Source organism: Triturus cristatus, chromosome 6 (genome assembly GCF_964204655.1).
Source record: "Triturus cristatus chromosome 6, aTriCri1.1, whole genome shotgun sequence".
In the NCBI taxonomy this organism is placed as follows: Eukaryota; Metazoa; Chordata; class Amphibia; order Caudata; family Salamandridae; genus Triturus; species Triturus cristatus.
The window spans coordinates 1063209200-1063234688 of NC_140589.1; the positions used below are offsets into that span (position 1 = coordinate 1063209200).

At 46.5% G+C, this 25489-nt stretch overlaps 1 protein-coding gene across 2 annotated transcripts in view; it reads right to left on the minus strand.

The window, feature by feature from the left end:
- Positions 1 to 25489, minus strand: part of TBPL1 (TATA-box binding protein like 1) — a 190841-nt gene that overhangs the window by 125143 nt on the left and 40209 nt on the right. For both annotated transcript variants that reach the window (XM_085611898.1, XM_085611899.1), the window contains exon 5: positions 18312 to 18394. In XM_085611898.1, the coding sequence (XP_085468024.1) occupies positions 18312 to 18394 (83 nt within the window). The remainder of the gene's footprint in view (positions 1 to 18311; positions 18395 to 25489) is intronic.

Sequence of the window (25489 nt, forward strand, 5' to 3'; positions counted from 1 at the left end):
CCACATCGAGGGCACTTTTTAAATGGAGTTCTTTCCATGAGCCGGGACCGGAGCCTGGGTAGGCCCGAAGGCCGCCGTCGACGACTGGAACCTAAGGTTTGTGTCGATGAGAAGGCGCGTTGATTGAAGAGATCGTGATCAAAACAATACAGCGATTGGGGTGAGGATTGCGTGTGGATCGTCGAACTGGAAGCTGTTCGGAACAGGAGCGCGAAGATTACATCCGAGCCCGATGGCGGAAAAAGCAATCTGAGGATGGAGCCGAAGCCCATGCGCAATACGATCCAAAGGAGGAGTCACGACCTCGTGACTTCCAAAGACTTTCCAAGAGGAAAAACAAACTGCAAACATTCGGGCCCAACACCAGATGGCGATCTATGCAAAAGTGTGTAATCTGCAGCTCATATGCCACGAACATATATTTCCTCTATATCATGTTGAAACCTTCACCAAGATCGGTATGGCCTTCAGATGTGTGCATTATGTTTGCTGCGGGGCTTGGTCAAAAGGGCATGGCATGTTCAAACATGTTTTGCGACTAATAACCACAATTGATATGTTGATTTTCACCCTCACCCATGCTTTGTTCCACCTTATTGGGTCATGTTGAAACCTAACATCCCTGAACGGGGATTACCTGGCCAACTACCTGCCAAATGTAATGCAAATTCCCAAAAGAAAAGTGTCGCAATTAACAGCGAGTGAACAGTGTTTTGACCCAGGCCCCCTTTTAACTGTGCCAATCACTTGACAGATTTACACGAAACTCAAAATATCAAGAGTAAGTTAAACATGCTGTGCGCAAGTGTCCTGCAGATACATAAATCTGCACCTCAAAGTTACTAGCAAATCTAGGATTTGTTGTACCCTTTCCAACTCCACCCAAACTTTAATGACTCCTTGAGGAGTTATATATATCATCTGGTGTTCCTGCACTGGGCTCAATTTGCTAACAGCCTGCCACATCTCATGGAAATTTATTAAACAGCACCAAAATTATTAGCATAAGAAAACGTTAACCCAAACCCCTTCTTTAAACCCTTTTTGACTACTCCTTAAAGACCTGCATTAAATTTGCTATGCCCGATAGTTCTGCACAACACTTACTATACAAACAGAACAGGAAAGATGATAAATGATGGAATAATTTATTGGAAATGTCAAATGATATCACAGTTACCAAATGTTATAGGCAAATTAAAAAACAACTTTTCAACCGTTGTGATATCTTCCACTTCTTAACCCTATGAAGCCTAACCACCACTTTTCAGTCTCGCTAATTTCTCTGCAACTACTGAATCGATTTTCACCAAACTAAATAAAAGCAATTATTTGAGTAACATTCTAGTGCCATGACCGGTTTGTAGAGAAGAGCATAAATAGTTCTCTGGAACTTATATTAAGAATGGCCACTTCGGACACACCCTCACTCGAAAGGCACTCTTGCCTGGTCTCAGGAAAGACAGCTCAGTACGAAACCTGTTGTGCCAACTCCAACTGGGCTGAACTTTCTTTTGGAACGTTTGGTGCAGATTGTAGGAAGCTGGCTCTGTATATACTATACCAAAGTGAGGTATAGTGTGCACAGAGTGCAGTGGAACCCCCAAGGTAGGCAGAGGTAAAAGTAGATAGCACCTTACTCTCTATGCGTGGTAGTGTGGGAGAGCAGTAAGGCTGTATCAGAGGGTAGTGTTTGGCATTTGTTGTACACACTCAATCAGCAAATGATTGCACACACTTAACGACTGAACTTCAGACCAATTGGTTTTGTATAAAAATATTATTTTTGTTATTTTATTTTCTACAACCAAGCAAGCCTGGCCCAGGTAAGCAATAAATACTTTACAGTAGTAATGCAGTTTGTAAACAGTTTGGATTGCAGTTGTATATGTACTTTGATTTTATTACAGTAGAGCTACTAGTAACGCAATGCTTTTGATATACCGTACATATACATTTTATTGGCTTTTTAGTAGAATGTCAAGTAAATTACTTTACAGATTACTTTTCTTACGCAGTGCAGTATACCTGGATACTGCAATGGGACATTTCCTGTAAACAGGTAAGTAAAAGCGTTTGTTATTTAGTTACAGTTTTAAAGGTTTTCTCAGATTTTCCAACTCCACACTTAGAAACTTTCATATAAAAACAGTCAATGTTATCCTATGGAGGAAAGGAATATGCTACTTACCACTATGCATCTGTTCTTGGCATGTAGAGCTGCAGATCTATACACTGTGCATAGATCGCCATCTGGTGTTGGGCCTGGATGTTTGCAGTTTGTTTTTCCTCTTGGAAAGTCTTTGGAAGTCACGAGTTCGGTGACTCCTCCTTTGGTTCGTATTGCGCATTGGCTTCGGCTCCATCCTCAGATTGTTTTTCGCCAGCAGGGAAAGATGGAGCGTAGTAGTAACAGTAAAGAAACCCACGTGTGTTGTATCTAAATAAGATAAACTGGAACAGATACAGGTAGCCGGGGAGGCGGGTGGGCGTGTATAGATCTGCAGCTCTACATGCCAAGAACAGATGCATACTGGTAAGTAGCATATTCCGTTCGAGGCATATGAGCTGCAGATTATACACTGTGCATAGATTATATAGCAGTACCAAACCCTAGCGGCGACCACCGGCATCCGTTGCAGTTGTTTGGAACAGTGTTTTTAGTACAGCCTGGCCCACACTAGCTTGTTGCTTGGTTTGCACATCTACACAGTAATGTTTTGTGAAAGTGTGCGGTGTTGACCATGTCGCTGCTTTGCAGATGTCATCTAGTGGTATGTTTCCTAGAAAAGCCATAGAAGCCCCTATCGTCCTTGTAGAGTGGGCTTTAGGGGGAACAGATAGCGTTCGTTTTGCTTTGTGGTAGCAAATCTGTATGCATTTTACAATCCACCTAGCTATCCCTCATTTAGAAATAGGGTTGCCTTTATCTGGTGGAGAGAAGGAGACAAATAGCTGTTTGGTTTTCCTGAAAGGTTGTGTCCTTTGGATGTAGTAAAGTAAAGCCCTTTTAACATCCAGTGTGTGTAAAGCCCTTTCCGCAACGGTTTGAGGTTGTGAGAAAGACTGGTAATTCTACCGACTGGTTTAGATGGAATGGAGAAATGACTTTGGGTAGAAATTTTGGGTTGGTGCGGAGTACAACCTTGTTCTGATGCATTTGGAGAAAAGGTTCCTGTATAGTGAGTGCTTGTTTTTCACTAACCCTTCTGAGGGAAGCGATGACCACTAGAAAAGCTGTTTTCCATGTGAGAAATTGGAGCTCACATTTATGTAATGGTTCGAAAGGGGGTCCCATTAACCTTGTGAGAACTATATTCAAATTCCAGACAGGTGAGGGTGGTACTCTGGGTGGAATTACTCTTTTGAGGCCTTCCATAAAGGCCTTGATGGCAGGCACTCTGAAAAGTGATAGGTGCTGCCTGTTCTGTAAATAAGCAGCAATTGCAGCGAGGTGTAACCGAATGGAAGTATATGCTAGGTTACACCTTTGTAGATGGAGTAAGTAACATATGATGTGCTGTATGGACACATTTAAAGGATTGATTGTGTTGTGGTGGCAGTAAACAACAAATCTTTTCCACTTTGCAGCATAGCATGCCCTAGTAGTAGGGCGTCTAGCTTCCCTGATAATATTCATGCAATCAGGGGGAAGGTTAAGGTATCCGAATTCAAGGACCTCAGGAGCCAGATTACAAGGTTGAGCTGAGCTGGGTCCGGGTGCCTGATCTCTCCATGGTTCTGGGTTAGGAGGCATGCTGAGAGGTGTAGCTTTTGGTGTGGTACTACTGAGAGTTCCAGCAGTGTGCTGTACCACGGTTGTCTGGCCCATGTTGGAGCTACTAGGATCAGTGTTAGGGAATGCTGTTGTAGCTTTCGCACCACTAATGGAATTAGTGGGAGAGGTGGAAAAGCGTATGCAAATTTGTTTGACCAGTTCATCCATATCGCATTGCCTTTGGACAATGGGTGTGGATATCTGGCGGCGAAGCTTGGGCATTTTTTGTTTTCGTGGGTGGCGAATAGGTCTATGTGTGGATGCCCCCACTTCTGAAAGAACGGGTGAAGAACCTGTAGGTGAAGTTCCCACTCGTGGATCTGCTGCGTTTGTCTGCTGAGCAGATCTGCCATGGCGTTTTGGACTGCTGGGACGTGTTGGGCCAGATGAAAGATTTTTTGTGGAATTGCCCATCTTCATATGCTCTGTGCTAATTGAGAGAGCAGTGGAGAGTGTGTGCCCCCCTGTTTTTGAATGTAGTACATGGCAGTCATGTTGTCTGTGCGAATGAGGACTGCCTTGCCTGAAATCTGCGTCTGGAAGGATTTTAGGGCGAGGAAGATGGCCAGTAACTCCAGATGGTTGATGTGGAGTAACTTCTGTTGCGGCGTCCATGTGCCCTGTACTGTGAGATGTAATAGATGAGCTCCCCAGCCTGAGAGCGATGCGTCTGTTAGGATTATTTGTGGGACCGGGTCCAGGAACGGTCGACCTCTGGAAAGGTTTGTGGTGTTCCACCACTGCAGAGAGCGATGGGTGCGACCGTCTACCAACACCACATCTGTCAGTTGCCCCTGGGCCTGGTTCCACTGTCGCGCTAAACACTCTTGGAGTGGACGCATCTGGAGTCTTGCATGGGGCACTATGAAGATGCAAGAGGCCATCATCCCTATCAGTTGCATAAACACTCTTGCTGGGAGAGAGTGTTGACATATGAATTTCTGATGCAGAGCCTGTATATTTGCAATCCTGGCAGGATTGGGATAGGCTATGGCTTTTGAGGTGTCTCTGGTGGCACCGAGGTATTGTTTTGTGTGTGATGGTACCAGGTGGGATTTTTGGTGGTTCACCGTGAAACCTAGCTGGTGAAGTAGTTGGATTGTAGCGGCGGTATGTTGCACACATTGATCGTAGGACGTGGCTTTTATTAGCCAGTCGTCCAGATACGGGAAGACGTGAATGTGCTGTCTTCTGAGTTGTGCAGCCACTACTGCTAGGCACTTGGTGACTACCCTTGGTGCTGTTATCCCGAACGGGAGCACCTTGAACTGGTAGTGTCGGCCGCCCACCACAAATCTGAGGTACTTTCTGTGAGACTGGTGTACTGAGATGTTAAAGTATGCGTCTTTCAAGTCCAGAGTGGTGAGAAAATCGTTCTGGGAGAGGAGTGGAAGAACCTGTTGAAGGGTTACCATGTGAAAATGGTCTGAATGTATGTAAGTATTTAGAGGTCTGAGATCTAGGATAGGTCGTAGAGTCTCGTCTCTCTTTGGAATCAGAAAGTACAGAGTAGACCCCTAAATTTTGTTGATTTATGGGGACCTGCTCTATGGCTTCTTTTTGCAGGAGGGAGATCACCTCCTGTTTTAGTAACGTAGCATGTTCTTGAGACATAGGGCGTTGCTGGGTGGAATGTTTGGGGGGGTAGATGTTAATTCTAGGCAATACCCTGAACGAATAATTTGGGTCACCCATCTGTCTGAGGTGATTGTCTCCCAGACGTGAAGGAAATGTTGTATTCTGCCCCCGACCGGAGTGGAATGGTCTGGAGGGAGCGGGGGAAAGTCATTGGGCAGGAGGTGTGGCAGAGCGGGCGGTATTTGTCTTGCCTCTGCCCTCATTATTATTGCCTCTGTATCCGCCTCTTTGATAACCCTTTGTGAAGGTAGATTGAGGCGGGGATTTGTAGGACGTGGATGCACTATCCGAGGAGTAGCCTCTGCCCGTGCCCCGAAAGGAAGAGCGGCGAAAAGAGCGCCTAGGAGTGTGTGACTGTAGGGCTCCCATGGATTTCGCCGTGTCAGTATCCTTTTTCATCTTCGAGGGCTTCATCAACTCTTGGGCCAAATAGATGATCTTGGTCGAATGGGTGGTTCAATATAGAGGCTTGTACCTCGGGTTTAAGACCTGAAACTCTGAGCCAGGCATGGCGACGGAGAAGGACACTGGTGTTTATGGCCCTGGAGGCTGTATCTGCTGCATCTAGGGCACAGCGTATAGAGGTATTAGTTATTATTTTTCCCTCTTGGATCATTTCATTAGCCCTGTTCTTGTATTTTTCAGGGAGATGGTGCATGATGCCTCTGACTCATCATAATGCGCCCTGTCGTATCTGGCCAATAGCGCTTGCGTGTTGGCGATACGCCATATGTTGGCGGCTTGTGACGCAGTGCGCTTCCCTGACGTGTCTAGGAGCTTGGACTCCTTGTCAGGTGGTGGTGCTTCGCCTGACGCCTGAGAATTTGAGCGCTTCCTAGATGTAGATACCACTAGGGAATCCAATGGTGCAGAGCCTTTAATGTATGAAGGGTCTGTGGGGGCGGCTTTGTATTTTTTCTCTATACGGGGGTTTAGAACCCTGGCCCTGACTGGGTCTTTAAAAACCTCCGGTGCTTGTTTAATCACTCCCTTTAACATAGGTAGAATGGCAGTAGACCTATGTGCATTGTCAAAGGTGTCTAGGAGAAAATCCTCCTCCACTGGGTCAGTATGTAACTCCACCCCGTGGTAGTGTGCCGCCCTTTGTAATAGGTGGTGAAAGCCTAAGGAATCTTCAGGTGGGGATGGCCTAGATGGGTAAAGGTCATCCTGTGGGACATCTGGGATGTCCGGATTGTTATAGGCGTCCCATGGGTCTGGAGATCCAGTAGGGGTGGGGTCTTGTGGCACATCTGCTGGATCATAATAAGGGTCTCCTAAATCGTCTGGGACAGGAGACAAGGTTGGGGAACGATGAGGCAGGGGTGGAGAGGGTGGAGGAGGTGGGGAAGGCACTCTGAAAGGGGAGGTAGCAGTGTCTTTCCTCTTTGGAGGTGGAGGTGGAGCTGGTTTGTCCAAGTGTCTCTTTTTTGAAGATAATGTCAAATGTCCAGTTTTTGGATCCTTGGTGAGTGTCTTTTGGAGAGGATCCGGTGTGAAAAGTTCTTGCGACACTGGTTGTTCGGTCAGCGCCGAAGTTTTCGGGGCCGACGGCTTTTAGGCTTGTCTAAGCCATGCTTCTTTGGGACCTCCGATTTTTTGGTCGGTGCCGAAGAAGGCTTCGGCACGGGAGTGTCGGTGCCGAGGGCCTTGTGATGTTTGGTCAGCACCGGAAGGGCAGGTTTCGACACCGAAGGCTTTGGTATTGGGTTCGGTGAGGAGATGGAGGCTGATCTTTTCTTCGGTGCCGAAGGATGTTTTTCGGTACCGCTGGTAGGCTGGCTCGAGCCCGAGCTGCCGGAAGGCTTAATAGGCTTCTTTACCGGGCCCGAAGGTGGGGTGTGAGAAGCAGTATCCTTGGTCTTGCCTAGGCCAGAAGGCGAAGGTGTGACCGAAGCCTTTTTGGGTATCGGCGTGGGTGTGGGAGGGGGTATTGTACTCACGACCCTCTGCGCCGGGGTGATGTCCTCCACATCCGAGTCGTCGGCCTCGGAAGCACGGACGAGGTCGTCGTCCTCTTCTTCGATGTTCTGCTGTCCCGGAGCTTCGACGTCGTCCCCGAAGATGTCGACTGGAGCGGAGGTCGAGGAGTGCGCCATGTTGCGTCTAGCCCGTCGATCTCGAATAGTCTTTTTAGAGCGAAAAGACTTGCAGGCGGGACAGTCTCGGGCCTCGTGTTCAGGGGAGAGGCAGAGGTTGCACACCTCATGAAGATCGGTGTGGGGAAACTTGGACCCACATCGAGGGCACTTCTTGAAGGGAGTTCTTTCCATCAGCCGAGACCGGAGCCGGAATAGGCCCGAAGGTCGCCGCCGACGACCGGAATCGAAGAAGTGCCGAAGAGAAGGTGAGCAAGATGATTTATTATCTGAAGGAGCTCGATGAGCGAGGATTTTTGCGCCGATCGTTGAACTGGAAGAGTTCGGAACCGGAGCACGAAGTATTACATCCGAGCCCGATGGCGGAAAAAACCAATCTGAGGATGGAGCCGAAGCCCATGCGCAATACGAACCAAAGGAGGAGTCACCGAACTCGTGACTTCCAAAGACTTTCCAAGAGGAAAAACAAACTGCAAACATCCGGGCCCAACACCAGATGGCGATCTATGCACAGTGTATAATCTGCAGCTCATAAGCCTCGAACATAGTGTTATCTGTTTTGAGGTAAGTATTTGGTAGTGGGAGTTGGGGTTCTGGGGGTAGACTCAGGGGTCCCCCAAGATTGTTACACCCTCAGCAGCACTAGGGTGGCTGGGTGCAGAGTTTTGAGGCCCAATGTTATCCAATAGGGGATGGAGGCCTCTGGTTGGTGGCTGCTTACGAGCAGGCCACTGGGTTGTGGGAGCAAAGCTTCTGGACTTAAGCTCAGAGCAAATGGGGGTTTAAGCCAGCACAAAAGGTGCATCTTCAGCGGCACTGGAGCGGCCGGGGTAGAGCGCTGTTTTGCCATCAGGTGCCCTGTAGCTTTCAATGCGGAGTCTCTGGTTTGCAAACACACTGCAGGCTCGGGGACGAAGGTCTTCTGGGTGTGACCACCACTTGGAGAGGTAAGCTGGGATGCTTAGGGTTGGTTAGGCACCATCGGTTGGGCAACCCATGGCCGTGGGGCGTCAGGTGCAGGGGTGCCTTTTAGGGTCAGATCTTACCAGCTCATGGTCGCGGCTGGGGGGACCTTCCTGTTTGAGGCTGCAGGCGTCGGCTGGAGGCTTGAGGCAGGCCAGGGGTCCCCGGATCTCGGGTCAGGATCGCCAGAGAGACCTCCTCTTGGTGTTGGGCCACTCTAACTCAGGCCGTGGGCATCACCTGGAGTCTGTTGGTGAACAATTCTGGTGTTCACGGGAGACAGAGTCTTTTCTTTTGTAGGCAGGGCAGGGACTTGAGGTTCTTGAAGCTGCTGGCTGCAGCACACACCGGTGTTTTGCTTCTGCTGGTTAGAGGTGGGGACAGGCCAGTAAGGCTCGGGCCAAGTCAGTGGGCGTCCTCCGCTTGTTAGCTTCGGCACGGCTGTTTGAGCCTTCTTTTCGTCTTCTGGTTTCTTGTCTGAGGAAGCAAGGTTCAGGAGTGCTCCTAAATACTAGATTTAGGGGTGCTACAGGCAAGTAAAAGGTTGGAACCAATGGGTCCCTTCCCTGGGGTGGGCACACCCCTATTATGCCACCTCCAGCGGGAGGGGGGCAAAAGCCTCACCCTGGTTGGATGGGTTCCCCATCAGCAAGATGGCGGGGACTGAGAGTTGTGCTTCAACTCCCCGCCCCCACCTGAGGGGTAGAGTTGTCAGAGGTGGACACACCTCCCTTGGTTTTCCTAACGGCTCTCCCGCCCAAAGTGGGGTTCGGGACCAGTTGCTGTAGGCAGCAACAGGCCTGGGGAAGCTCACAAAGGAGGCAAGCCTTTCAAGCTTCCCCTTTGTGGACCCTGCCCATCCTGGGGGAGGAGGCTTGGGACCTCGTCCCAGGATGTGCATTGTTTCTAGCCCCGAGTGCCACAGGCTTTCGACCCAGGGGTCCAGAAACATGTCTGGGGGTGGCAGCTGAAAGCAGCCACTCAGCCTGGACACTAGTGGTAGGTCGTTTTTCAGGGGGCTTCTCCAAGATGCCCTGTGTGCATTTTTCATTACATCCCACACTGGCATCAGTGTGGGTTTAATGTGCTAAGAAGTTTGATACCAAACTTCTCAGTTTTCAGTGTAGCCATTATGGTACTGTGGAGTTCGTAATGATAAAATCCCAGCACCATATACTCTTAATGGCAGCACTGCACTTACAATGTCTAAGAATGGACTTATACACTGTAGAGGTACAGGGCTCATGCACCTGTACACTCACCACTGGTATAGTGCACTCAGCTATAGGGGTGGCTGATCTATGCCAGGGTAGTGGGTTGCAGGCATGGGACACAGGGATGTGTGCCATGTAGACTCTTCATTTTGTTCTGCACCAAAACACGCATCCTGCAAAGGCAGTGTGTGCGTGTAAAGGTAAAGGGCCTTTAAGGGTGGCACAATAAGTGCTGCAGCCCTTAGAGGTCTTCCCTGGTAACAATGCCCTGGGTACCTGTGGTACCATTTACCAGGGATTGACCTGTGACCAGAGATGCCAATTGGGTTTTGTTTTCTATGCCGTTTTAGGGAAAGAACATAGGCCCTGGGTACCCGATTAGCTGGAGCGCAGGGCACACTTAGTCAAAGTACATCAGCAGTTCAGCAAAAAGTGGGGGCAACCATGCAGAAAGGGGACACTTTCTCACACAGATCTGTTGAACAAAACCACAAAGCCGAGGCAAAGGAAATAGTTCTGGCTTTAAAGTGCTGACATGTTAATACAGTCGCACACGCTTTTTTTTTTTTTTTTTTTTTAAATTGTTGCATGCACAAGTGCGGTTTATCAAACTGAATCCTGCCCTAATAGCCTTGCCAACGCTGAGGGAAAAAAGTGACAACGAATGGAACAGCATGATGACTAAGTTTACTTTTCAGATGTTAAACAGTCTCTCAACATTCTGATGGAAGATGCACCAAACAGCCAACAGCGTAAGGTGAGAGAGCAATACACCTATTGGCCAAGGACATCCATTCACCCAAAAGCCAGGGACAGTGGATATGACATCACATGTCCTTTGACACCAAATGTCACAACAGGAAGTGATGTCTTATGACCTTTGACCTACTGCCACCATCCCCTCCGCTGTTTCTCAACCCGTTTATCTCCCTCACCTGTTTTTCTCACATGTTAATGTCACTCACCTCTTCTTTTTTCCTACTCTACCTTAACTCTGTCTTTTCACTTATTTCCTTATAAAAGCACACTGGAGGGGAGGTCTGAATCCGGGTGAGTCTCATGAGAGACCTGGATTGATACATGGTGGCAGCGATGTGTGAACCTGTTGTCCTTGAGCATACTCTTCGGACAGAGCGTCCCAAGCAGACATTTTACTTTGCACTTAGTTCAGGGAAAAATACAAGAAATAGCGCAAAACTGTTTATATAGCTTAGGTGTCCCAAAAGAAAACTAGTTACTTACCTGTAACTACAGTTATCCAGTACTAGCATCTTTCATAGATTCACATGCCTGAATCATTCCGTCGCCGAGATGGGAGTCCCACGGTAAAATACAAAAGTAGTGCCATAAGTAATAAATAGGCCAAAAGAGGCCAAAGGCTATATCTTAGTAGCCTATCTACGTCTTTACATGAAAAGGACCAAAAGTCAGCTCCAACCAATCAGCACCCTCTAGAACACTCCCAACAGAAGCAGTTCTCAGATTTTCCAAGCACAAGTGATAAGTAAATACCCCTAAAAGCACTGAGAACTGGTTCCACAGGGAGGAGGGGGGTGCATGTGAATCTATGAAAGATACCAATACTGGATAACTGTAGTTACAAGTAAGCACCTTGTTTTCTTAACCAGTATTGGGGTATCTTTCATAGAGTCACATGCCTGAATCAGAATAGCAAGCAGTACCGAAATTGTACTGTCGTTTGCGGATGGTGGGAGACTTACTTTTGAAACATTGCAATGACAAAGCATAAAAGCAATAACCATACACTGGATATCCACATGAGAAACACATAAATTGAGAAACATAAGAGCATGAACATTGTAATCAGTGTAACAGTAAAGAAAACCAATAATAGACAAACGTTAAAGAAACGTAAAGAATCTGACCTTATTAAAAGAGATGGCGTTATACAGATTGTCCAACCGCTGCATCCTCCTTTTGTGCAGATTGGAGGCAGTAGTGAACGTGTGGACATTCTTCCATGTCGCAGCACGGCATATTTTGTCCAATGTAACTTCAGCAAACAAAGCTGTAGATGCTGCAACAGCCCTGGTGGAGTGTGCTTTAGCTTTCACTCAGAGGTTTGTTTGCTTTTTCGTGGCAGAAGTGAATAGCCAATTCGACCCATCTGGCTACTGTAGCCTTTGTTACAGCAGTTGATTGTTTCCCTTGACCATAGTCCACTAACAGTTGATCCGTTTTTCGAATATTCTTCGTCCTTTGAAGATAGAACTTCAAACATCGTTTTACATTTAATGAATGTAATGTGCTCTCAGCTGGAGTAGATGGATTCGGGAAGAAAGTTTGCAGTATTACTGGTTCGTTCAAGTGAAATTGTGTGGGTACCTTTGGAATGAACTTAGGATTCGTCCACAGGATCACATAGTTCTGTGTAAAATGCAAGAATGGTTCTTTGATCGTAAAAGCCTGAATCTCACTACCCCTTCTTGCAGAGGCGAGAGCCAGTAAGAGGGTTACTTTCCATGGGAGATATTTGAGGTCTGCTTTATGGATCGGTTCAAATGGTTGTCTCATCAGTTGTGCTAATACCACATTAAGTTCCCACTCTGGAGGAGGCGAAAGCACAGGAGGGAAAGTGCGAAAAAAAACTTTCATGAATTGTTTTACAAGAGAAGACTAACAAAGAAGGAGCGTAGGCATAGATCCCTGACCATCTCATTGAAAGGGCATTTCCCCTTGACCCCGGTTGAGGGAACCTGCTGGCGTAATATCGGCATTTCTTGTTCTCCTGTGACGCAAACAGATCTAGAGCGGATTTGCCCCTTGTCTGAAAGATTTTGTTCATTTGAGCTTGTTTTAACTCTCACTCATGGCAGCCTGATAGAGATCTGCTTAGCGAGTCCGCTAGTGTATTGTTTAGACCCTGGACATGCTCGACCTTCAAAGTTATTCTGTGAAACGTTGCCCATTCCCACAATTCTTACACTTCCTTTAACCCCTTGAGTGCCCATGACGAGACTATCTCGTCATGAGCCCCGCCCGCTAATGAAACGCCCGGCACAGGGCGTGGAAAGGGCGGGGCACTCAAGGGGTTAAAAGTGTTATGGACCTTGTTCCTCCTGGTTTGTTTATGTAGTACATGCTGGTCGTATTGTCGGTACGGACCAGCAATGAGGAACCTGCTATCCTTGGAAAGAAAGCCCAAAGAGACAAGAATATGTCCCGAAGCTCCAGACTGTTGATGTGCTGCTGTTTCTGTATCTGAGACCATCTTCCCTGGATCTATAAATCCTGCAGATGACCTCCCCATCCTTCCATGGAAGCGTCTGTCGTTAATACGAAATCCGGGATGTCTTGCAGAAAGGTGAGACATTGGGCAAGATTTGCTGTTTGAGACCACCTACGGAGTGCGTCCATCATACGTGTAGTTATTTGGATAAAATCCTCGAAAGAAGCCAATGCCTCTTGCCATTGTTTCTGCAATTCCTTTTAAAGAGGTCCGATTTTGAGTCACACTAAAGGGATCAAGTTGATCGCTGAGAAGCACATTCCTAGGAGCGATTTGAATGTTCGAACAGAAACCAACGCTCTTTTTGAAATGGTTGTCGCTAATGTTTGAAGGCGCACTTGACGATCTTGAGACAAGAATGCTTTGCACTGGACGGTGTCCAGGGACGCTCCAAGGAATAGAATGTTCTGAGTTGGAATTAAATTTGATTTGCTCTTGTTTAAAGTGAGCCCTAGTGAATTGAACAGACGGAGGCAAATTATTGTAGCAACCTTGGCTTCTTGCTTCGACGGAGCTTTGAGCAGCCAATCGTCGAGGTATGGGAAAACTTGGATTCCCCGGGATCATAACGTCGCTGCTACCAGTGCTAAGCGCTTGGTGAAAATCCGTGGGGCCGATTTTAGGGGAAACGGGAGCACCTTGAAATGATAGTGGGTGCCAGCCATTGTGAATCGCAGATATTTTCGATGTTTTGGATGGATAGGGATATGAAAGTATGCGTCTTCCATGTCCAGAGAAGTCATGAAATCCCCTTTGTTTAAGCACCCCAGAATATCGGAAAGTGTTACCATCCGGAATGTTTGTTTTTACAGAAATTTGTTGAGATTGCAGAGATCCAGAATCGGTCGCCATTCTCCTGACTTCTTTTTGATTAGGAAGAAACGAGAGTAGAGACCCGTTCCTCTTCGTGGATGCTACTTCTTCTATTGCTGCCTTGAGGAGTATGATCAAGACTTCTTTGCGCAATAAGTGAAGACGAGGCGGACCCTTGGGTGGAGTGATAGGTGGCAACTGGAGAAACTTTAGTGTAAGACCCTTGGTGACTAGGTCCAGCACCCAGAGGTCTGAAGTGATCTTGTGCCACCGCTGTGTATAAACAAATTTTCGCACCCACGGGTAGGGGGGTAAGGTTGACTGGGACCTTGAAAAGCTCATTGCTTTCTGGCAGAATCACAGCCTTGTTGCTGTGTTCGCTTCCGGCCACCCTGGCGAGAAAAACCAGCCGCCGATGACTGATGGTATGAGGATTGGTTGTACGACTGTCGGTATTGATGTTGGTATTGTCGATACTGCTGATTCAACTGATAGCCGCCCCGATAAGTCGAAAATCCTCACCCTCTGACTCCTCTGAAAGGTATGCGTCTATATTGTAGAGCACCTAAAGATTTTGCGGTGTCTGTGTCATTCTGGATTGCCAAAAGGGCGTCATTTATATGTTTCCCGAACAGTGAATCCCCATCATAGGCCATGTAAAGTATCTTCATCTGAACTTCGGGTCTAAAGGTAGTCGCTTTAAGCCAACCTTGGCGCCGAAGAACAGCTGCCCCAGCTAATTGCCGAAAGCTCGTGTTGGCGATATCCAACGCGCAGTTGATTGTTTCGGAGGCAGCTCGCTCACTCTCTAATAAGATTTTCCGTGCCTCCTCTCTTTGATCCTCTGGGATAAGATCTACCAATCACGCTATATCTGACCACATTTGGCGGTCATAACGGCCAATGCTTGCCAAGGAATTCGCAGCTCTAATTGAAGCTGCAGCCATAAAAGAGAATTTGTTCCCCAAAAGGTCCATGGAATGTCCCTCCTTGTCTGGAGGAGTGGTAATTGGTGTTGCAGGGCTTTTCGAACGCTGTTGTGCAGCCTGAGAAATTACCGAATCTGGCCTCGGATGATCTATGAGGCAAGATGGACTGTTCTCTGGAGCGCAGTATTTCTTCTCTATTCGAGGTAACACCGCAGCTATGGATGCCGGTGTCTTCAGGATTTTCACGCCCTCTTGCAAGATGTAATCAATGACGGGAATAGAGCAAATGATTTTACTAGTATCCTCTTTGAAGTCATGTAAAAAACAGTGTTTGTTTGACCGTAATAGGGAGCTGGAACCTAGCAGCTGCTCTCTGCATTAAATTATGAAATCCTCCGATGTCCTCGGGAGGAGGGGCAGAGGCGGAGATGGTGTCTCGATGATATAATCGTCCCATGGATCTGGAGCATCTGCCTGTTTAGGTAACTCGCCTTCCTCAACCGAGGAGGAAGTGTCTTGATGTCCAGTGGCAGGTGGATCTTGTGCAGGAGCCAGTGTACTAGGTCGAGTAGGCTCTGGTACTGGAACAGGAACCCTTACTTGTGGAATTGGGTTCTCTGAAGGAATCTGCTGCGGAGAAAATCTGACGATAATCTGCCAACATAGCCTGTAGGTCTTGTATAAGTGCTGGAGGAAGATGAGACATTTTCCTCTGACGAGATTCCTGCCTGTGATGGAACTGGTATGCATGCCGTGGAGCCATATATTGCCCATGGTAGTAATGCTCCTCTTGGTAACCATCCTCGTCAGTGTCTTGACATTGAACGTTAAGATCAGATGGACTATGAGCCACTCTGTATGGATCTTCCTCCTCTTCCTCATCATAATCCTCGTCCTCCATGAAGCCTTCTAACAGATGGGAAGGTGGTAGCGGAGAAATTTTACTATAGTCCTGAAAAGGCCTTTGAGTTGTCTTAATTTGATAAACTCTCGTCGACTGGGGCGTCGACGGTGCAGAAATATGAATGGTAGGAATGTCTCTCGTCGACGGTCCTGTCATCGACGGTGGTAGAATCACAGGCATGATCATAGACTGTGCCGTCGATGCCTCTCTCGTAGACGGTGTCGTCGTCGACGGTGAGGTCGTCGATGCCTCTCTCACAGACGGTGCAGTGGAAATCTATCGTCGACAGCTTCTTCGTTGACGGTGCGTCGTTAACTGGTTTTGACGATGGTCTCGTCAAAATAGAAATTCTCGTTAACAAGATAGGTGATAAAATAGCCGTCGTCGAAATAGTCGCCGTCGACGATGGCGCCGACTACGTAACACATACCATCGACAATGTGGTAGAAGTCGTGTTGACAGATTTGTTTTGCTTTTTACTCACAGTTTCTGAAGAGGAGGATCTTGGACGCTCTGTGAGTGGAGTAGAAGGCGGAGATGATGCTGGCTCAGGAGTGTTTAGAACGCCTCTCTTTGTGAAGAGATTTTTCCTGGGAAGTTTTCAGATGTTTCCTTCCCTCACCTGAGGAGCCTTCATGAGACCTAGCCCTCTTGCTAGATGTGGAGGCTCGGTCCTCTTCCTCAGCCGAAGAAGAAGGACGCTCTTTAGACTTGGGCCATAAAAGTAATCTTGCCTCTGTCCCTCAGAGTCTTGCTGGGAAAGGTACGACAGATTTTACAATCTTTAGCCTCATGTTTGGGGTAGAGGCAATAAAAACAATCTTTATGAAGATCATCAACATGGACCCTCTTCTTTCCACAGGTCCTGCAGGAGCAGAAGAGGCCCTTCTTGTCAGACATGCTTGCTTGAAGAGCCGAAGAGAAAAAAACGGAGTAGCACTCAGGGAGACTCCCTTCCACACGACGTGCGGTGAAAATCGGAGGAGAACTACTTCTGTTGGGAGTGTTCTAGAGGGTGCTGTTAGCGGATTGGTTGGAGTTTACTTTTGGTCCTTTTCCTATAAGGACATAGATAGGCTACTAAGATATAGCCTTTGGCCTCTCTATGCCTATTTATTACTTATGTCACTACTTTTGTATTTTACCGTGTGACTCCCATCTCGGCGACAGAGAATGATTCAGGCATGTGAATCTATGAAAGATACCCCAATACTGGATAACAGCGGAAAGAGCATGCTTGGATAATGCTCACCAACTTATAGAGAAATACTGTTCTGATGATCATTCAGACATTATGGTGTTTTGCCTCCAAGATGGAAAAAATGGTTTCGAAAGTGTGTGACGTTCCTTTGAGGCCAAGCGTAGAAGGAGGTATGCCAGAAGTCTCAGCTACAGACATTGGTCACCCCTAAATGATGTCCATGCTCTGGGTGGAGGAAAAGACCACGCAATGCATATTTTAAAGAACTGTTATTACAATTCGTATGCAGAGAGCTGTGCAGTCAAGGCAGATTTAAAAATGGCTTCTGATAGAAACTGCAACCTAACAATAACCAGAGTTATCACCAAATCTGAATATGTACTCTAATATTTTCGACTCTTCTAATGTGAGAAAAACAATTACTGCACTCCTTACTCTGGGATTCCAAATATTATTTAAACTTATAGAACGCAAAAAACACCAAAAAAAGATGTATATTTGGTACGTACTCCATTCATTTATCTGAAATTGCCGGTTTCTACAACCTCTAAAGAAGTGCAAAGTGAGGTTCGGACAATGCAGAAAAGCATTCCAACAAGAGATTGAGTTGTTCATGCTGCCCATGCACATCGGCCTTCGGCATGGCGTACTAGAGGATCAATGTATAGTCGTACATTTAATATGCAATGCAGTGGATCCACCATGTGTGTGTTTTTAATCAGTGTGGAAAATAGACGGACATGATTTCAGTTAGAACTACTTATTATCCGTTATGTTTTTATGTACCCGATACAATGAATCAAGATTTAATGAGTTTATGTACCATATTTGTATGACGAATGTATTTTATATCTTTTATGGTTGAGCATGTAACCGAATAATAAAATGTATCTATCTAGTTGTTTTCTTTAAATTGCCTGTCTATTTACTATTTTTAGAAGTTTCATTTAAATCTACTTGCTAGCTGCTAACGTGCTGCATTTGGTACGCATAATTGCCCAACTGGAACCCTAAAAGTTGCAACAATCACTTAATTAGAATCTCTCACCTTATAGGCATTTCGTTTAAAAAACACATTTTTGGATGGTTGCTGTATTTCATTTTTTGAGTGTAATAACCAATCCATTTTATGAAATGTAATGCTCTCGAACTAAACATCAGAAGAACAATTGTATTAATAGGTAACGGTAATGGACTGAAGATTTCCAGCAATTCACAGATAAGTGTACAACCTATTTCTTTAAGGGGTTACAACTGAATCCAAGTTGAATGTTAACAGGTAACCAATAAATAAGCAAATGATTTAAGACTTAACAAAAAGCATAAGGCCAACTTTTAATCTGAAAATTCCTACATTTTAGGTACGTAAATATTATTTCCGTAAACAAATGTCTACAAGGAAGATCAAACCTTGCTAGCAAAACAATCAATCTGAGCAGAAAAGAATACACAAATTGAAAATATTCCCGGTGTCACTAAGGGCTGAGTCATGGGACAAGATTAGAAAACCTTTAAATCTCACCTTGTGGCGCCCGTGCAAATAATTTTTCCTGATGACCAAATGGTTGCGGTGATCCTTGGTTTCCGAAGTTTCATTAACAGTTTCTAAAAAAACAAAAGAGGTTATTTTACTTGAATGCCTCAGAAATAGAAACCAGGGAACAAGCATTGGTCAAGCTAACATGCAGTCTTCCTCTGCTTACCAGATTTTGAGCAAAAAAGTCGGTCCGAGTATTATATAAAAATGAGTGACAGAGCCCAGTTTCACTTTAGACTTAGACATGATTATTGGGATAATGTAGAGAAAGGTGGCAGGAAGTTAAACATCAAAAGAGAAAAAGCAACTGGAAAAAGACATGGCACTTAAGAATAAAGATGGATGATCAGGCAGAAGTTTAGAAAAACAAGCATTGGCAATGTCAATAGGTCTTGCATTTGTGAGAGTTAGAGCTATTGGCGCTGTAAATAAAAATGTCTTTCACCCACGTGTTTCTTTGTGGGCAGTGAAGTGGAGCGGATGTATGCGGTGAGGAGTGGAATTATGTGGGTTGGATTGAAAATGTTAATTGTGGAATTATGTGGTGTGGAGTGGATTTGTGAAGTGGAATTACGTGGCATGATGGATAGATGGGGTGGGAGCCGCACAGAATAGATAGGAAGACAGAGAAGGATAGGTAGTTTGTGCACCAAGTGCTGAATATACTCCAGACAGAAGAGCAGAACGTGTGCGAGAAAGACAGAATGAGTTAGCATGAGAGGAGAGCAACAGGATAGAAAGAATGATACCAAAAGGAAGGACAAAGGGTGACAAAGAAAAGAGAAACATGAGAGAATAAGTGAATAAGCAGCTGTTATCGGAGGTCTGCTCCAGGGAGCCAGGCGACAGAGAACAAGAGAGAGATTTACATTAGAGAGGGTAAAAGAAACAAGCCCTCCAACTGTTATCCAAACGCTGAGGGGTGGAGGAAAAGGTGGAGGGGGATGGGGTGGAGAGGGAGGGAAGCAACCCAGGGTAAAAAAAATAATAAACCCTGAAGAAGCAATGGCATAAGTCACAGCAGGACCTCGGTCTGTATACTGTGGAAACTTTGACTGGGGAGATCATTGGCAGCAGATCAGACATAACAGAGGCTTTTGGTGCCGGCTATGCTACAAGTGCAGTACACGCATAGATCCCAAATCACTGAACACCAAGGGCACATTTAAGGACATCAGACAGGAACAGTCAGGGCAGGACACAGTGAGACATTGGTGGGGAAAAAAACATAAGCTACAGACAAACCTAGCACATCTCCAACACAGCTGCTGACCTGGATGGGTCTGCTGCCGTGTCAGTCCATAGAAAGAGGCCACTGTGTCCTGATCCTGTCAGTGTGTTTGGGATACTTTTGGAAGAACCTCAGCAGCAACAGCTTCTTTGTCATGTGATAGACACTTCCCCCTAGTGCTTGACAATCATTTTTCCTTTGTGTGTTGAAATTTATGCTTGACAATCATTTTCTCTTTGCGTTTTGAAATATGTACTTGACAATCATTTTTACTTTGGATTTGAAATGTATTTTGTCGTTCTTTGGATGTAGTGCGCGGCTAAAACTGCACGGCCCAGTCTAGTAGGGCTTTTACCTCTTTGATCACTTGCTACCTCGTCTCCCCCTAGCACCCACATTTTATTTTATATCCCAGGTTCCTCTTATGTTGCCTTTTTGTGTTGTACTTTTTATTATTTCTTCTGGTCAACGTTAATTTTCCACTTTGTACAGCGCTCTGATACCAGTCTGGGTCTTGTACGCGCTATAGAAAACTTTTCAAATAAAATAAATACATCCGCTGCACTGCCACCTCTGCTGGGCAAACACTGCTGCTTCGGCGGCTGGCTGCCCATTGGCACCCACCACAGCTCCGTCTCCGGTCTCATGATTTAAGAAGTGCATTTAGGGGGTAAAAAACAACAATCTCGCAAGAGCTGTTGGGGTCCTGAAACAGACCACTGAAAAGCATTTGGAACGAGGAAAGGTTTACATCTCTGTTTTGGGGAAAGCAGAGGCAGGGGGCTATATGCAGGAATGTCAGCCCTGGGGGCAGAAAATATGGTGAAAACAGCTAATACAACAACAGTGCAGAGAGGTAATTACATTTATAAACACCTACATGTGCTATGTGGTCGCTGGTGTTGTGGTGTTTTGTTACATCCCCTCGCGTAGAAACTAAAGAGGCAAGAGTGTGATAATACCATAACTCTGAGGTGCTGTTCAATACTGAAAACACCTGGCAGCTATCTGTGCACTTGTTTTAGAAAGGTAAACAAAACTCATGATATATTGTGCAAGACTGCACACCCGATTTATGGAAAAGTCTCAGACATTTGTAGCGGCAGTTTACTGCTATAATCACCAATGGAAACAATGACTTCTGAATTTATTCCGAAAAATCTCTTTAGAAAGCCTAACCATTGCAGAAATGGTTGTGGGTATTGTTAAAACCAACGCAGCCATCATCATATTTTTAGGTCGAGCCTAGCAGCGTGCATGCACGCTCTGCGAGGCTTCATGTTCTACTCTGTGTGGGTCTGACTCCTCCCACACATTGGATTGGCTTTTGCGTTTGTCTTTCAAGAATGAAAGCGCGCAAATGGCTTAAGTTCGGTGCATGTCCCACCTCTTTTGAAATGTTCATTCCCATGGTGTTTTGCCTTCGGGAGCGAGCAGCGGCGCACAGGGCGGCAGCTGCAGTGCTCGTGGATCAGGTTACTATGTAAACAACGTTGTTATTTATGTGCTTGATTTCGTGTATTTTTTTTTTTTTTTTTTTTTTACAGTGTGTGAACCTCGCCCCAAGGTATTGGAGCTTTTTTCAACTCCCCTTCCAACGGTACAGGGAGCGCTGATTTTTAGCCCGATTTATGTGCTTTACTTGTTTTGTGTGGGGGCAGACGCAACGTGCCAGGTGGTGACACATTAGTGGTTTTGGACCACAATGCAGATTAAAAAGCGCATATAGCATTTTAACCTGAAGCAGTCTAAATATATTCAAACACTTAAGAGTTGGACAGTGGACCACAAAGCAACATGTGTAGCACCTATACCGTAAATTAACACTACTATTGAAGGCAAAACACAATCCTGTGTACAGTAATCCAAATGTGCCCCCTGTCCAGAGGCACCAAATTGGAACTGCACCACTCCTAATCAAATAAGTTCATAGGTAATAGTCCATGAATAGTGTCAAGTTCTAGCTCGATGAAAGAAGTAGTTGTAACCACAAAATATGTATATCGTTTTCATCTTTATTTAGTTCTTGAAACAAACCATCAGCCAACACATTTTGTCCTTTAAAACATAAGATTTCTTCAGGGCAATGTCAATGTGAGAAAGTGGCTCTGTATATACTGTTCCTTAATAGGTACCGGGTGTACAGAGTCCAGAGTCCCCAAGGGTTTGACAGAGGCTAAAGTTAGATATAAACTTACTCTCTAAAGTGGTAGCTTGGTCGAGCAGTAAGGCAGTATCAGAGGACAGTGAAAAGCATTTGTTGTACACACTCAGTCAGCAAATGGTCTCACACACTCAATAACTGAACTCTAGGCCAATGGTTTATATAAAAAAATATATGCTTGTTTTATTTTAGAACCAACACTTTGCATTAAAATATACTTTCTCAGAATGAGATGCTTTATATAAATACTTTTGCAATATGCAATTGACTTTTGTAAACAGTTACAAGTGGTTGCAATAGGCAACACTATTTTAAACACAACAATGCATTGAGCTCAATGGAAATTTCAAGTTATTTGCAACAGATTACTTTTAGGATTACTTTTGGAATTCCAGGACTGGATCCTAGATTCAGTCCTGGGTCAGTACTTAGAATCAAGTGATGAAAGTCGACTTAATTACTGTGTTGATTTTTAAATAATATTTAGCTATTTGAAAAGATGACAGAAAATATTTCACAGAAAACAGTCAATGATTCCCTATGGAAGAAAATTCAAGTTGCAGGTACTGTATGTTCTCGTTACTTTTGTAATCCAGTACTGGGTACCTAGACTCAGTACTGGGACCTTTATCCAAAACAGGTAAGTAATTACGTTATCGGATATTATACGATTTTTAAAGAATATTTAAAGATTGCAGAAATTGACACTTGAAGAAATTTCACAGAAAAACAGTCAATTTCCTATGGGAGAAAATTGGGTTACTGGTAAGTACAGTTGTAAGTATTTTTCCAGAGTCAGTGCTGGGGACCAAGATCCAGCACTGGGAGCTCACCTAAGAGCAGGTGAGTATTTTCGTTTTCTTTACTCGGCTGATTTTTGGTGAATATTTTAAGATTTGAAAAGTCCACACTTAGAAGAAATTTCAGGAGAAAGCCAGTCAATGTTACCCTATGAAGAAAATAGAGTTATCGGTTTTAAGGTAAGTACTCGACTGGCAGAGTTGAGGTTCTGGGCATAGACTCAGGGGTCCCCCAGGGTCAGGTAGGTACAGTTGGTTCACCCTCAGCGACTCTAGGGCGGCCGGGAGCAGAGAGAGAGTTAGGCCCTATGTTATCCTATGAGGGATAGGGGGGGCCTTGGTTGGTGGATGCTGACTAGCAAGCCACGCGGCTGTGGGAGCTTGGCTCCTGGTCATTTACTCAGGGCAAGTGGGGAAGTAGGTAGGTGTAGAGGTTGCACTGCCAGGGCCACTCGGGCGGCTGGGTGCAGGGTGCTTTTGAGCCTTCGGGCGCTCAATTGATTTCAATGGGAAATCTCCGGTTTAGAAAAAGACTGCAAGCTCGGGGACGAAGATTCTTCAGGTGCCACCACCACTTCGAGAGGCAAGTTGCGTAGTTGGAGGATAGGTAGGAACCCCGGGATTGGGCAAGGGGGCCGCGGGGCGCCGCGTGCAGGGGTGCCTTTTGGTGTCGGGAAATCTTACCCTCTGTTGATCGCGGTAGGGGGGGCACCTTGTTCTGAGGCTGCAGGATTCTTCAGGAGTGTCGAGGGAGGTCCTTGGGTGCCGGACTAGGGGTCACAGTCGCCGTGGGGTCGTCGTTGTGGTCTTTGTTCACTCCGGCACTGGCCAGGCTTGGCTGGTGCAGAGTGTGCTGGGTTCGCGGTTCCGGGCTGCTGCCAGGGATTAGAGGTAGGTTTTGAGTAGAACCTCTACTCATGGGAGTCCCAGGGGCTTAGAGCCAAAAGGTAGCCAGGTCCTCCAGAGTTTGTGAGGTTACTGGCCACAAGAGATGCCGGGTTGGAGCAGGAGCAGGTTCGAGGGTCGACAGGCCGGTAGGGCTGAGGCCAAAGCAGTTGGTGTCTTCCTCTTCTTAGCAGCTGCAGGGCAGGTCTTCTTTTTTCTTGCTCTTCTCTGTATTTCGGAATCTGGAATCCGGGGAAGGAAGGTTCAGGGTGCCCCTAAATACTAGATTTAGGGGCGTTACAGGTAGGTAAAGGGCAGGGACCAATGGGTCCTTGTCCTGGGGTGGGTACACCCCCTATCCTGCCTCTCTCCTGTGGGAGGGGGGCAGTAGCCTAGTCCGATAGGGTAGGGCTTCCCATCTTCAAGATGGCGAGAGCCCGGAGATGTGCTTCACCTCGCCTCCCCCACCTGAGGGGTGGGGTTGGCAGGCTGGCACATCCCCTGTCCTTATTTGGGGTTTCCGGCCAAAGCTTCCCGCCAGAGTGGGGGGTTGCAGTGGCCTGGGGAAGCGCACAGAGGCGGCATGCCTTTGAAGCTTCCCCCTGCCCATCCTGGGGGAGAAGATTTAGCACCTCGCCCAGGATTTGCATTGTTGCAGACCCAGGAGAACAGGGGCTCTCCCACCCAGGGGTCCAGCAACAGGTCTGCTGTGTGGCAGCCTAGGCAGCCTCGGATTGTAGGTTAGGTTTAAGGGGGCATCTCTAAGATGCCCTCTGGGGTGCTTGGTACATTAAATCCCACACTGGCATCAGTGTGGGTTTAATGTGCTGGGAAGTTTGATACAAAACTTCTCAGTCTTCAGTGTTGCCATTAAGGTGCTGTGGAGTTAAGTGTTTGACGAGCTCTCAGCACCATGTACTCTTAAAGGCAGCACTGCGCTTACAGTGCTCAGGAATGGACCTGGGTACTGTAGGGGCACAGGGCTCCTGCTCCTGTGCCCACACCATTGGCATAAGGCACCCAGCTAGAGGGGTGGCTGATTTATGCCATGGCAGTGTAGGTGATAGGCATGGCACACATGGATGTGTGCCATGTCGACTTTGTTTTGTCTTGCACCCAGACACCCAGCCTGCAAAGGCAGTGTATGTGTGTAAGGGTACAGGGGCTCTAAGGGTGGCACAATGAGTGCTGCAGCCCTTGGAGGCCTTCCCCGGTCACAAGGCCCTGGGTACCTAGGGTACCATTTATCAGGGGCTGACATGTGGCCAGGGTTTGCCAATTTGGGTTTTGTGTGTTTTAGGGAAGGAACATAGGCCCTGGGCACCTGATTGGCAGGAGTCCAGGGCACACTCAGTCAAAGTACATTCAGCAATTTAGCAAAAAGTGGGGGCATACCATGCAAGAAAGATGGCACTTTCTCACAGTCAATAGTAGCCGACAACCATTCCAAGATTCCTCTTGAACAAAGGCTACTGTCAAGCATCTGGTCCGTACTGTAGACTATAATCCAAATCACAGGCCTGGCGCAGCATACTGATGCTACCAGCAGCCCCCCCCCCCCCCGTCAGCCCCACCAGGCCTATCTCTCGCTAAGAAGTCTGCTCTCGAACACACACCGCACGACATGTGTTGTCTGATGCCGCCCGGCGCCCCCCTTTCCTCAGACCTTACCATCTGCAGCTCCCCCGGGAACCGCCGCCGACTCCAATCTTCCCAGACACATTTTCAGTTTTTCATTTAAGAAATAATGGAGAATTTTGAACAGGGTCTATGGATTTGTTTCTTGGCTCAGGGAGTGAAGGCTCCCACCATAGGGGTCCAGAAACATGTCTTGTGGCGGCATGCTGGTGTGCACCAGTCAGGGAACCCACCAAAGGCAGGTCGTTTTTCAGGGGGCATCACTAAAATGGCCTATTAGTGCATTTTTCATTAAATCCCACACTAGCATCAGTGTGTGTTTAATGTGCTGAGAAGATTGATACCAAACTTCTCAGTTTTCAGTGTAGCCATTATGGTGTTGTGGAGTTCGTAATGACAAACTCCCAGCACCATATACTCTTAATGGCAGCACTGCACTTACAAT